Raw genomic sequence first — 11,922 nt, 5'->3', positions numbered from 1 at the left:
TATAACCCAGTCAACACAAAACAACGACACCCCAGATTCCATTTAAGAATCCAGACGCAAGTTTTAACCCTTTCACAACGAACTAATTTTTTATTATTTTAATTCCTTGCCATGTTAAACATTATCCACCTGAATTGAATAATGAAAGCCAGAGCTTGTGTGTGTGGTATCCATGTATCTAAAATAATGGAGATCATGGACTCAGCTCCTGATATTTCGTTCATGCATTGGCTGCCCTACCAAAACCAACGTGGCTTTCAATTACTTTATCATATTAATTACAACAGCAAATACTACAGTACATTCGGTATATACATTTATTGGTACAACCCCTCTTATTATTTGTTACCAATCTCAAATCTTTTATCATAGTTTTCAATTATTTCGTCATAACACCAGACACAATAGACGGCATGATATTGGCAGGTACTTCGGAGAAATGACAGTTATCCGAATAGCCGTCACTGTTTTTTTCTTTTGTGAATTAAAATTAAGGCTACGACTTTCAAACCACGCGGTCGGCTGAAGATCAGAATCTGAAATGCATGTACACAAATACATGATACACATAAATAAATAAATAAATATCTTCGGATTGTGTATCCTCACATGCTCGAGTGAAATCTCTCCACGTGTACATCATCATTGGCATTGTCTGTCTTGGCTTTGAAGATTTCAAACTTTACCCATTTGGATTTCTTCTTTTTTGAACTGTAGCCTGTAGGATGGTACACAAAGAAAATGACAACCCATGTCGTTCATTTGTTTCTCGCAAAGCCTCAATATCTTTTCAATTTTCATTTTGATCCATTTTTTATTTTTCTTGATTACCCATGTCAATAATTTGGCTTCTTGATCCATTGAGCTCATAAATTCCAACATATGATATAAATTCATTTTATTTCCTTTCTCTTTGTTGACTCTATTTCTGTCTCCCTCTATCTAAAAAGTTGGCTTTTGGTTTCATTTTTTTTCTTTATTTTCAAGACAACCCTTTTATGTCTATTTATATCTCTTCCCTTTCCATCATCCTCCGTCTTGTTGAAAAGTTGATCATTTGATCTATTTCTATTATTTCAATAATTCAAGATTGTTCCTTTCTCTTGAAAAATTTGAGCTTGTGATTCATTATTGGCCTTATCTTTATTGACTCAAGAAAACATCTTGAGCTTTGCCTAATATTTTGCGTACCCTCTTGAATTTGATTGAATCTTGATTAGTTCTCTTTGTGTGCCCGTGTGTGTATATAAAGAATGATGATGATGACAATGGAAGGAATGATGGATAAAGTAGTTTTGGATGATATAATAAGGAGGCTGTTGGAGGGCAGAGGAGGCAAGCAAGTGCAGCTTTCCGAGAGTGAAATCCGCCAGCTTTGTGTCAACGCCCGCCAAATTTTCCTCTCTCAACCCAATCTTGTTGAGGTTGAAGCTCCCATTCGCATCTGTGGTGAGCTCTTTCTCAATATATCTTGGAATTTAACATTTGTTTTGATCTTGAATCATGCAATTGTATTGTTTTTACTTGTGGTTGTTTGTATTAATGGGTCTGTCTTGGGCGAGAATATGATGAGATCACTCATTGATGGAAAATTGTGATAAAAATTTTGGTTTTGCTGGTAATTTGGTATGATTGACAGGGAATTGGGGAACAATTCTTATCTGAGTATGCATAAAATCGATTCTAGGCATGTACTTCATGTGTCCATTCTTGATTGGCTGAACTTCTATTACCAAGAGATTGTATATTAACTGTTGTATTGGTGTTGTCTTTATAATTGTTTATTTGGATAACGTTACCTGAAGGCCGAAAACCTGTTAATTGTTTGCTCATTTGCATTTATCCTTCTTTTGCCCTTGAATCTAGCGTTTTTAATATTGGAAGCCTCTTGCAGGTGATGTACACGGTCAGTACCAAGATCTCCTCAGACTGTTTGAACATGGCGGGTACCCTCCTACTGCAAACTACCTCTTTCTTGGGGATTATGTTGATCGTGGCAAGCAAAGTTTGGAGACAATATGTTTGCTTCTGGCCTACAAAATAAGATATCCAGATAAAATTCATCTCTTGAGGGGAAACCATGAAGATGCTAAGATCAATCGGATTTACGGATTTTACGATGAGTGCAAGAGGAGATTTAATGTTAGGCTTTGGAAAATATTTACTGATTGCTTTAATTGCTTGCCTGTGGCGGCACTCATTAATGAGAAGATACTTTGTATGCATGGTGGACTTTCTCCAGAGTTGGAAAATTTGGATCAAATAAGGAATATCTCTAGGCCTACTGATATTCCTGATAATGGTCTTCTCTGTGATCTGCTGTGGTCCGATCCTGATGCTAACATTGAGGGCTGGGCAGATAGTGACCGAGGTGTTTCATGTACCTTTGGATCAGATGTAGTTGCTGACTTTTTGGATAAGAATGACCTTGATCTCATTTGCCGTGGTCATCAGGTACGACACTTTCATTTTGAGCATGCTGATTACTCATTTACAATATCACGTTCTTGCAAAGTACATGCAATAGAAGACATCCTCAGTTTCAGGTTTCCTTTTGTTAGCCATTTTTATGATTCTGTTGGTTTCAGTTAGGATCCTTGAAGTGTCAGAGTTTCTTGTAGGTGTATTATATATCATGGATTAGCCCCAATACTAATGGTTAACTACTGGAAATGTCTGTATGCATTATCGGGATAATTTTACATATTTGTTCTGGCTATTAATCATATTATCCCAGCTTCTCATTGATTATACCATGTTCCCACAGCTAAGATTAATTATAGTTTCTGCATTGCAAAGTTAAATCGTGCCAAATTTTGTGATGGTAATTAAGCCCACAAAAGATGATGGGAGATTTGATTATGATGCACTTCTCATAACACACTACCCAGACCAATTACCAGCAGACTTCCCAAAAAGCGCCTGATAATTACTTCATTTGACCATCCAAAATAAGAAATTTTCTGGGTTAAATTGCAGGTCGTGGAGGATGGATACGAATTTTTTGCTAGACGAAGATTGGTTACAATATTTTCAGCTCCAAACTATGGAGGGGAGTTTGACAACGCAGGAGCTCTATTGAGTGTCAACGAAAGCCTAGTGTGTTCGTTTGAGATATTGAAGCCTGCTGATAAATCGCTTCCAAGTTCTTCTAATTCAAAGTTGCCTCTTAAAAAGGTACGGTGTACATTTTTTTATTTCTTTCATCACTCATTAATATTATTGTTGATTTTAAAACATGCTCCAAGGAACAATTTTTATATATTATACATGGACATACACTCATAATTAGATACTTGTTTCCATCTTATCATATTACTAGAATTCTGATATATATGTTGGATTGGTTAAGAATCTATTCCTTACTCTTGTCGTTGTTTGAGCAGCCCCCTAAAACTGGGAAGATCTGACGTGCAATAAGGGGTTTCTGGAGATTTATTTTAGTTCGAATAGGAGATAAAGGAAGCTCGATTCATGCTAAATTTTTTGATTCTGTCAAGATTATGGGTTTCGAAAGCAGTGTGCCTTCTTTCAGATCACAGGTTACTGATAATTTAATAGCAATCAAAAGTATTATGGGGGAAAAAAAGAATCTGTAAATTATTCACAAGCTATCTTCCATGGAGGAACAGAAATCGTTGCATTTCACATCCTTTGATCTCTTCTTGTAACAGCTGATTGGTGTGAGAATGATTTGAGGATGGCCTGACTTGATTCTTGTCTACCGAGTATTTGTACATTATATTGTGCAATTTGTGCTTGATTGGGTTACTCCTTTTGCCCAATTGTCTATTAATACTCTTAAAGGCATTACCAACGGCAAAGAGTCTCTCCTTGATAATTGATTTTCATTGAACGGCTTAGTTATTGTACATAATTAATCCTAATAATCTTGAACTCTTTAGCATTTGCATGCTGTAAGAGAAATTTATTCTTCAACATTCAACAAGGTTCTCAAAAATAGAATCAATATCTTAAACGACTTGAATATACAATCCCTGACTAATACATTATCTACTTTTTGTGACTTGAGAAAGAAAATAAAAACTCATTAATGTACATCATGATAAATTCATCAGAAAACTGTTGATCAACATGGATAAATTATGTTTGGATACAAGTAGGCTTTCATCTTCGACTTCCTCTCCTATTTCCCTGACTAACAGGAGATGATGCTTGGTTCATCTTTCCTTCCAGTTTCCTAGCAGTGCGTTGAATTGCTGCTAGCTTTTGGCGCTGACTATGGCTCCTCCTTTTACTGGATTGTTGAAAAAGGGAAAAAAAAATCATCCAAACCTATAAAGGAAAAATCAACCACTAAAGCAACCAAATGACATTCCAGAGATCAGACACAAGCTTTATTCCAGATTCATCAGCAAATCAATAGCATGGCTGCATGTGAAGGTAGCTTTTAATGAAGAAGTTATTTACTTGGAAAAGCTATATGGTGAAAAGCTTAATTATAGATAACTAGACCTATTTAAGCTATAAATTATCAAGAAACATAATGTAAAAGGTAGTTCCTTGGAAAGCTATATACAGTAATAAAATTGCTCAATGAAAGAGGAGAACAAACAAATGAACACCTAATCTTTTATCACAAAACCAGTAGCAAGATAGTAATCTGACCTGACAAACAATAAACCTGCTGTGAGAACCAACCCTCCCACTGCCCAAGAAACTCTTTCACCAAATTGCATTTCTTGCACCCACTGCTGGAAATCTTCTAATATTCCTATATTTTTATCTTTCTGTGGCCTTTCAGATCGTGGTGCACTCCACGAACCAGCAATCTTATCCAGACTTGCCTTACCACCATAGCAAGATGTTTCTTCCCCATCAATATATCTATCATCAGGTAGTTTAACAGCAAAACCTGCAGCATGGCAAAGTTCTGTGCCATTAGACACCCATTCTGCAGCTCTACCACAAACAAAGTCGTTTACTCCACATGGTGCTAGAACCTAGCAAGCGAAATTTGCATCAGGATATTTATTTTTTCAAGCATTCAAAAGTTATATTCAAAGGTCTGATTTTCTAAAACCTGCATAGATAAATTACAATACCAGCAAACAGGCACAAAAAACTGCAATGATATGGGTAATGCACTAGTTCACATAGCAAACCCAGTAGCACCTGAACCTTGCTTGATAATGAAAGCCCCAGTCAATTTAAAATAAGTATACTTTCCCCACTAATCACTTGGTTTTTTGAAAAAGAGAGAGAGACGGGGTCCTACAAAAAATTTGTCCCTAGCCTAAGATGCTAGTTTAGCAGGAAAAAACTCCCAGGTGTATGACTAAGGAGTATCCAGAAGTGCTACAAACCCAAGACTTTTACCAGTACAATCCACAACTTAAGACATCAGATGCATACCTGTGTCTTAGCATCCATGGAGAAGTAAGCATTAGAGCAAGCCTGGTAAACTCTCTCACAGAATGAGGCACATATTAGAGGGGGTCCAGGTTGAACACCAACATTTGGATCACAAATAGAGCATTCCAATAATTCCCATAGATGCAAGCATTCTTGGCTGGCCTCCCCTGTTGAAGCCAGCTTCCTAATGGATAACAAAGCAGGATGCGTCTGGGCAGTATCACAACAGGTCTTTTTACGAAAAACCCTACAGAGGGTCAAATCGCTACGTCCCTTACTTGCCCTTTCTGGAGGTTTTCCTTCAGATGAGAATGGTGCAAACCGACCACCTTGAGAGACGCATACTCCATTAAGTTTTCCTGCACAGACATATAATTAAGGAATTCAAAAGCAGCATATACAAACAAATAAAGCACAACGAAATCTTTAGCAACCAATGATTGAAGCTATCATAGATTTAATCCCATATATATACCAGCACAGCATCCAGATTGACTAATGACAGAGAAATGCCAACCAAATAGAGACAAAGGCCCTAGTTATGTGCTGGCTTTCTAAGGCTTCAACACAGTTCAACTGGAGCATGGTGTATGCTTGTGCCTGAGTTTTAAACCTACGATAGTACTATTCCATAATAAAACAGAAATTTATACTCCTGAAAGCTGCGAAGATTAACTTTCACAACTTTCATTCTGAGTGGAGGTATGCGTATCTAAATATCTACCTTCGGGCTTCTTCCCAGAGAAAAATATCCACTCCCACGTACACAAGCTACTAAAGTTTAATGTCAACGGGATACAATCAACATCAAAGTATTACGATGCAAGACCAGAAACAATTACCGCATCACCAGACAATTGTCCCGGTCTAACATGTTAACCAGAAGCTGTCTGGTGCCTTTGAAAGTTTAACAAGAATAACCGATTAGTCTTTCGTCTTTCAGCACATTGAGGATGTAGAACAGGTAAATAGAATTCCCTCAGATGAGCTGTTAAAGCAACCATCTTATTCAGTTCAAGTAAATACCAAAACACAAAGAAACTAGTAATTAACATATATTAATTCTCGTTTTTTATTTCATTTTCTCTAACACCAAAACAAAGAATTGATAAACAAATTAAACACTAACCCCCCCCCCCCCCCACCCCAAAACACATACATATGAGCCAAGCAATGATTTTGCATATAACCCCAAAAAGGGTTTGATTCAAAATCGATGTAGGAACGATATAAAGTGGCCAAAACGAAAAATTGTTAAAAACGGCAAGAAACTAAAAGCGAAAGAGAAAGGCGATTTACCATGAGAAAAGGTGATTAGCAGATTGAAAAAGAGGATCAAAATGGAGAATCCATAAACCCTTTTCTTCATAATCAGTTTGGTTGTTCGATTTAGATGCTTAACATTTCGCCAAAAGAGCTCCAGCCGGACTGAGAAGTGAGAAGTTGAATTTTGGAGGAAGAAGGCAAAGTCCCGTCAATATGGTAGCCGAGATCCGAATAACGTATTATTAGATCCGAAATATATTGGATTTATCTGGGCCTTTGATCCATAAATCTTGGTTGGATCCCAAGTTTCTAATCCTAACCCACTAGACATTTTAAAAAAATAAGAAAAAAACATAAATTAAATTATTTTTGTTATAAAATTAAGAACTAGAAAGTAATAAGGAAATAACAATATTGAAAAAACTAGAGAGGATTGAACAAAAAAGCTTTTTTCTTTTTTCTTTTTTCTTTTTTCTTTTTTTTTTTAAATAAGAATATAAAAAGTACATTTGTTCTGTATATTGCCTTTGATCTATGCTCTTCTAATACAATGACTTTCTGCTTATCTATAAGATATGTGTGTAAGTTTAGTCATACACTCATACTCAGCGAATTATATATAGTTGAATCACCATATCTTCTTTATGTTTACTTTTCCTCATATAAAGATAAAGTGTGCGCATCTAGCAATCAAGGCCGTGACCCCACAGCTGAAATTTCTAAAGCAACCTCTTAATATTATTGTATTTATACCAGCATAGACCATCACCACTTGTAACTCTATGCGATTGGATTTGGACCATTACAATAGGTAACTTTGAATTTAGATAGATTTAAGCAATTTAAAAAGGGAAATGAGATCTTTTTATATAAATATTGATAAAGATAGTTGGGTAGATACGCCATGAAACACTTTAAATATTAGTTTTTTTTTAATTAACTTTAAATATTAGTTAGAATAGATATTTATTTATTCTATAGTATAAAAATAGATGTCTCATATTTAGTAAGTATAGATTTTTTTAGCTATATTCAATAGACTTTATGGGTAAATGCTCATTTAGTCCCTGTATTTTAAGATTAGTGTCTATTTAGTCCGTATATTTTTAAAAATATCTCAAAACATCTCTGATTCTTTTGACTTACTTTTACAATATTACCCTTTTATAATATTTTTTGTACATTACTAAAAAGAAAATAATTAAATTACTAATTTAACTCTAAAAAATAAAAATAAAAATTTATATTAATGTTTTTGCAAGCACCATTTGCACACTTGGTAGTTTGCATACTATTTTTGACAATTTAATTTTTGACAATTAAAAATTAATATAAATTTTTTAGGGTTAAATTGGTAATTTAATTATTTTTTTTATTAATGCCCAAACAAAAAAATTATTATAAAAGGATAATATTGTAAAAGTAAGCCAAAAGAAATAAAAAGTAACGGTAGATGTATCAATACTTTAACGGCATGGATGTTTTGAGGCATTTTTAAAAATATAAAGACTAAATGGATACTAATCTTAAAATACATGAACTAAATAGACTTTTACCCAACCTGTAAACATATGTATTCAAATTCTCACTATTATTATAGATTCTATTATATGTAAATTGTAACAAATTTGACACACTTAAACAACCTATGTTCTTGGTTGTGATTAGGCTGTAAATTATGATGGATGATTGGTCGGGTTGGGAGTAATTACAGCGAACGCTCAAGGAGGAGTCATGATTGCAACAATCTAGAGATATCATTTCCTAGATGATGTTGAATTTTTTGAAGTATTTGTTATTTATGAAAGTTTGAAAATAGCCAAGTTAATGGAGTTTTATCCCTCAATTATTAAATCGGATTCGCAAAATGTGATTGGGTTGATCTTGGCAAGCTCACAAGCTAGAGTGAGATTGGATGACTGGTTGATAAGATTTAAGATCTGGCTAAGGATATTGTTAATGTTGTGTTTATATTTGTGCCAAGAGTTTGTAATTTTGTGGCCCACGAGTTGTCTAAATTGACATTGCCGAAGGTAAATTGTTGTATTTGGTTAAAAGAAGCTCTTGCAGAACTCTCGATTTGGTATCTTGTGATGATTATTTATCTCATTAATGAATAATTAGTTTCATTAAAAAAAAAAAAAAACTGTCATTCATTTATGAATAATAAAAGTTTTAGTACCCAAATGTTATTTCTCGATATTGATATTCATGCAAACCAGCAAAAGTATCTGTGGCGGCTGAGAATCTTGAAGAATCTAGTCCCTTCGATATAATTACAAAGAAATTGGAGGCCATTCCAAAGCTCAAATGGAGAATCTGAGTTGGTCCATTTTGTAATTGTAAGAAAGCCCGAGGACATTAGCAAAGCCCAAATAGATAAAGTGAGCTGAAAAGAGCATTCTAGACAAAAACGGACCCGTCACGTTATAAGCCCTCCTTCATATCTTCATCCGCCACGTGTCGATCCTGTATGGAATTCCGAGTCAATGGGTCCCGGACCCGTCAAATCGACCTTATCCTTTATAACGTGCTCTTCGATCTACTCACCACGTCATCGCTCCAGTTACAGATCTGATCAACGACCCAGATCTCGATCCAACCCATCAAAACTGTTCGGCTTTTAATAAAACTTGTTCGATGTTTAATGCCAGTCTCCATATTATATACCTTCACCACTCCCCTCTTTCGTACTCTATCGAAGCTTAAGCGAGAGTGTGGATAGCGATTGTGTGAGGTTTCGGTATAGTGCGCTGGTCTTGCTAAAGTGCGCGATGGGTTTACTTGACCAATTGTGGGACGACACCGTGGCCGGGCCGCGCCCGGAGTCCGGGCTCGGCAAGCTACGAAAGCACTCCAGTTTCAGTTTCCGGTCAAGTTCCGGCAAGGGTATGAAATTAGCCGGCCGCGCTTTTTAATGAACAAACAGTAATATATTAAAGTGAAATTAACGAAAATCATGAAATGAAACTAATCATAACTTTTGTTTCGATCATACGGCTCAGATTATTTTCGATCACGAGTTAGTTTAAACTAATTTTGCAGTTTAGTTAACCTGACCGGCACATGCAATAAACAAAGTGTGGCGAAAATAGTTCTGGATAAATATTTGACGCTGATTTATTTCGTTTTGATTCTTGGGTGTGAATAGAATCTGATGGCGGGAACGTGATCAGATCAGACGTTGACGAAACGCCGATGGATGCGATGAAAGTTACACGCAGTATCATGATAGTGAAACCACCCGGCTATCAAAGCGGCTCGCCTCCGGTATCTCCCGCCGGGTCGACCCCTCCGGTATCTCCCTTCTCTGCTGGTAAGCTTTGATTTTGCTGTGCAAAATGACAAATTGCCCCCCATGGTTCTGCTCAAATTGACCAAAATCTGTGAATTGACGAGACCACCTTTCCTGTAAAGTTGGAGTCTAGGGGTATTTTTGTAATTGGGGTGGCTGCATGCTGAGGGTATTTTCGTCAGTTGGTGAATGTATGATTAGTCAAATATTAAAAGATATAGCAAATGTTAGGTTCGGTGGATGCGGTTATCTTATTGTCTTGTCTTCGCGGTTTTGAAAATGACATATCTGTCCCTACCGGTAACGCAATAATTGTGCATGGCCCTTACGATACCCCTTAGGCCATTTTTGGCTGTTTGGGTAGGTTAAAATTATATCATGCCGCCCTTATTGCAGGTCTATTATGTGAAGTGTTTGTTTCTTCTTCTTGTTATGTTAATGCATTGCCTGATTAAAATGGGATCCAATTTTATTTTTTTTTGGGTCCGCATCATATGTAGACGACAATTTATGATGTGGGAAGCACCAAATATTGTTTGGTGGTTGGCCATGAATATGATTACAATATTATCTACTTGAACTATTTTATTAACCTAAATATCAATACGATCGGTTGTTGCATTCGATATGAATTATGTCCAAATTGAAAAAATTTTGTTGATTCCTCTTTTAGGAGTCTGCTTGGCAACTTTTATGTCACGAAATGCAAATAAGTATTGAGTTCCGCATTAATTAATAGCTACACGATAGCATAACCTAAAACAGTCTTGTCTTGCACAAAGTTGATGCATATATATATTTAGAAGTCATGTAGAGGAAAAGATCATTTTAAGGTTCAGGCCGAAACTAACAGCAGCTAATTGTAAAGCAACTTTTTTTTCCCCCAAATTTATTTATGTGGGGGTGCACCATGGTGGATAAATGTGTTTTGTACGTTTCTTTGATACCTGTCATGGGTGAGTAGAAAGTTTAGGAACTGGTTATAAGCTAGCTGTTTAATGGTTAAATATTTGTGGGGGATTTGTAATTTGGTGAAATAATTTACTGTTCATTGTTTTCAACACCAAGTTTTTTACTGAGAAAGAAATTAAAAATCAATGTGGATGATGATGCGCAGGTGGCAGAGACTCTTTTCGGTTTCGCAGAAGATCTGCATCAGACGCATACGAGAAGAGGAATGAGGTTGGACTCAGGAGCCCTACTACTCCTTACGACGTGTGATATATGAAAAATGAAGAGATGTGCAGCCAGAGTGTTGGAGCTTGTATGTTGATCTATAAATATGGGCATGGAGTTGGGGTGTGTTTTGTCTAGATGTGACAACCGAGTAGTGAGATCTTAAGCTTCATTGTGGCTTGTGAGGCAGGGTTGTAAGTTGTATTATATGTAGAGAGCCTATGCTGTCGGCACTGTGTTATGTAGCTTTCTTGTTGTTGTACATAATTTAAGAGCTTCTGCTTCTGTACGCGTTCTCCGTTGGCTGTTTTGTTCTCTTAAATCCTCGTTGTGTTTCCAGTCTCTTGTTTTTGGAATAAGATGGTGCCGTTTGTAGTATTTATTCATCTTCGCTCTGCGTCGGCTTGTGTTGCTGTGGAAGCAACATTATGGTGGCTTTTAATAATGGCTTGGATAGTGTTTGCTAAAGATGGAACAACGGAAATTGCCGGGTATCAAGATAATTCCAAAGTAAAATAAAATGATGCGCCCCTTTTTTAATCATGTAATGGGTGGTGTGCGGGGGTGTTTGTTTTCGGCTGTGTGTGGTAGCGTATTGTGGAAACGATCGTCAAATAATTGAGGAATAGTTAAAAGACAAATCCTCCCCACCCAACCAAAAAAAAAAAGGGTTAAGAGACAAATACTTGAGGAATAGTTAAAAGTTAACTCCTTTTGTTAAATATTGATTTTTTTTAAAAATCCAAAATATTGATTGAGCCGGACTGAGGTTGCGTTTGATGCTGAAGTTGTTATAAAAATATAAATAA

At 36.1% G+C, this 11,922-nt stretch overlaps 3 protein-coding genes across 7 annotated transcripts; 2 read left to right on the top strand and 1 right to left on the bottom strand.

Annotated features, from left to right (window-relative positions):
• Positions 1 to 601: 601 nt before the first annotated feature.
• LOC18041169 (serine/threonine-protein phosphatase PP1) lies at positions 602 to 4,261 on the top strand. Of its 2 annotated transcripts, none has more exons than XM_024183184.1 (4): positions 602 to 1,449; positions 1,895 to 2,454; positions 2,980 to 3,177; positions 4,198 to 4,261. In XM_024183184.1, the coding sequence occupies exons 1-4, from the start codon at positions 1,254 to 1,256 to the stop codon at positions 4,225 to 4,227; spliced, it is 984 nt and encodes a 327-aa protein (XP_024038952.1). In that variant the 5' UTR covers positions 602 to 1,253; the 3' UTR covers positions 4,228 to 4,261. The 2 variants fall into 2 exon arrangements, with proteins under 2 accessions (XP_024038952.1, XP_006433433.1); XM_006433370.2 differs by lacking the exon at positions 4,198 to 4,261 and adding an exon at positions 3,387 to 3,863 and having other exon boundaries at positions 606 to 1,449.
• Positions 3,958 to 7,216, bottom strand: LOC18040700. Of its 4 annotated transcripts, XM_024183185.1 has the most exons (5): positions 7,150 to 7,216; positions 6,676 to 6,965; positions 5,377 to 5,735; positions 4,630 to 4,964; positions 3,958 to 4,258 (listed from the first exon to the last, which is right to left on the bottom strand). In XM_024183185.1, the coding sequence occupies exons 2-5, from the start codon at positions 6,743 to 6,745 to the stop codon at positions 4,129 to 4,131; spliced, it is 894 nt and encodes a 297-aa protein (XP_024038953.1). In that variant the 5' UTR covers positions 6,746 to 6,965; positions 7,150 to 7,216; the 3' UTR covers positions 3,958 to 4,128. The 4 variants fall into 4 exon arrangements, with proteins under 4 accessions (XP_024038953.1, XP_006433436.1, XP_006433437.1 ...); XM_006433373.2 differs by lacking the exon at positions 7,150 to 7,216 and having other exon boundaries at positions 6,676 to 7,085; XM_006433374.2 differs by lacking the exon at positions 7,150 to 7,216 and having other exon boundaries at positions 4,206 to 4,296; positions 6,676 to 7,088.
• A 2,115-nt stretch (positions 7,217 to 9,331) lies between these two features.
• Positions 9,332 to 11,493, top strand: LOC18040699 (dormancy-associated protein homolog 3). The gene is made up of 3 exons (XM_006433369.2): positions 9,332 to 9,531; positions 9,794 to 9,958; positions 11,055 to 11,493. The coding sequence occupies exons 1-3, from the start codon at positions 9,417 to 9,419 to the stop codon at positions 11,156 to 11,158; spliced, it is 384 nt and encodes a 127-aa protein (XP_006433432.1). The 5' UTR covers positions 9,332 to 9,416; the 3' UTR covers positions 11,159 to 11,493.
• The last annotated feature ends 429 nt before the right edge of the window (positions 11,494 to 11,922 follow it).

This window comes from Citrus clementina, unplaced genomic scaffold, assembly GCF_000493195.1.
Source record: "Citrus clementina cultivar Clemenules unplaced genomic scaffold, Citrus_clementina_v1.0 scaffold_5, whole genome shotgun sequence".
NCBI classification, from domain to species: Eukaryota; Viridiplantae; Streptophyta; class Magnoliopsida; order Sapindales; family Rutaceae; genus Citrus; species Citrus x clementina.
This window is presented reverse-complemented; position numbering and strand designations above follow the sequence as displayed.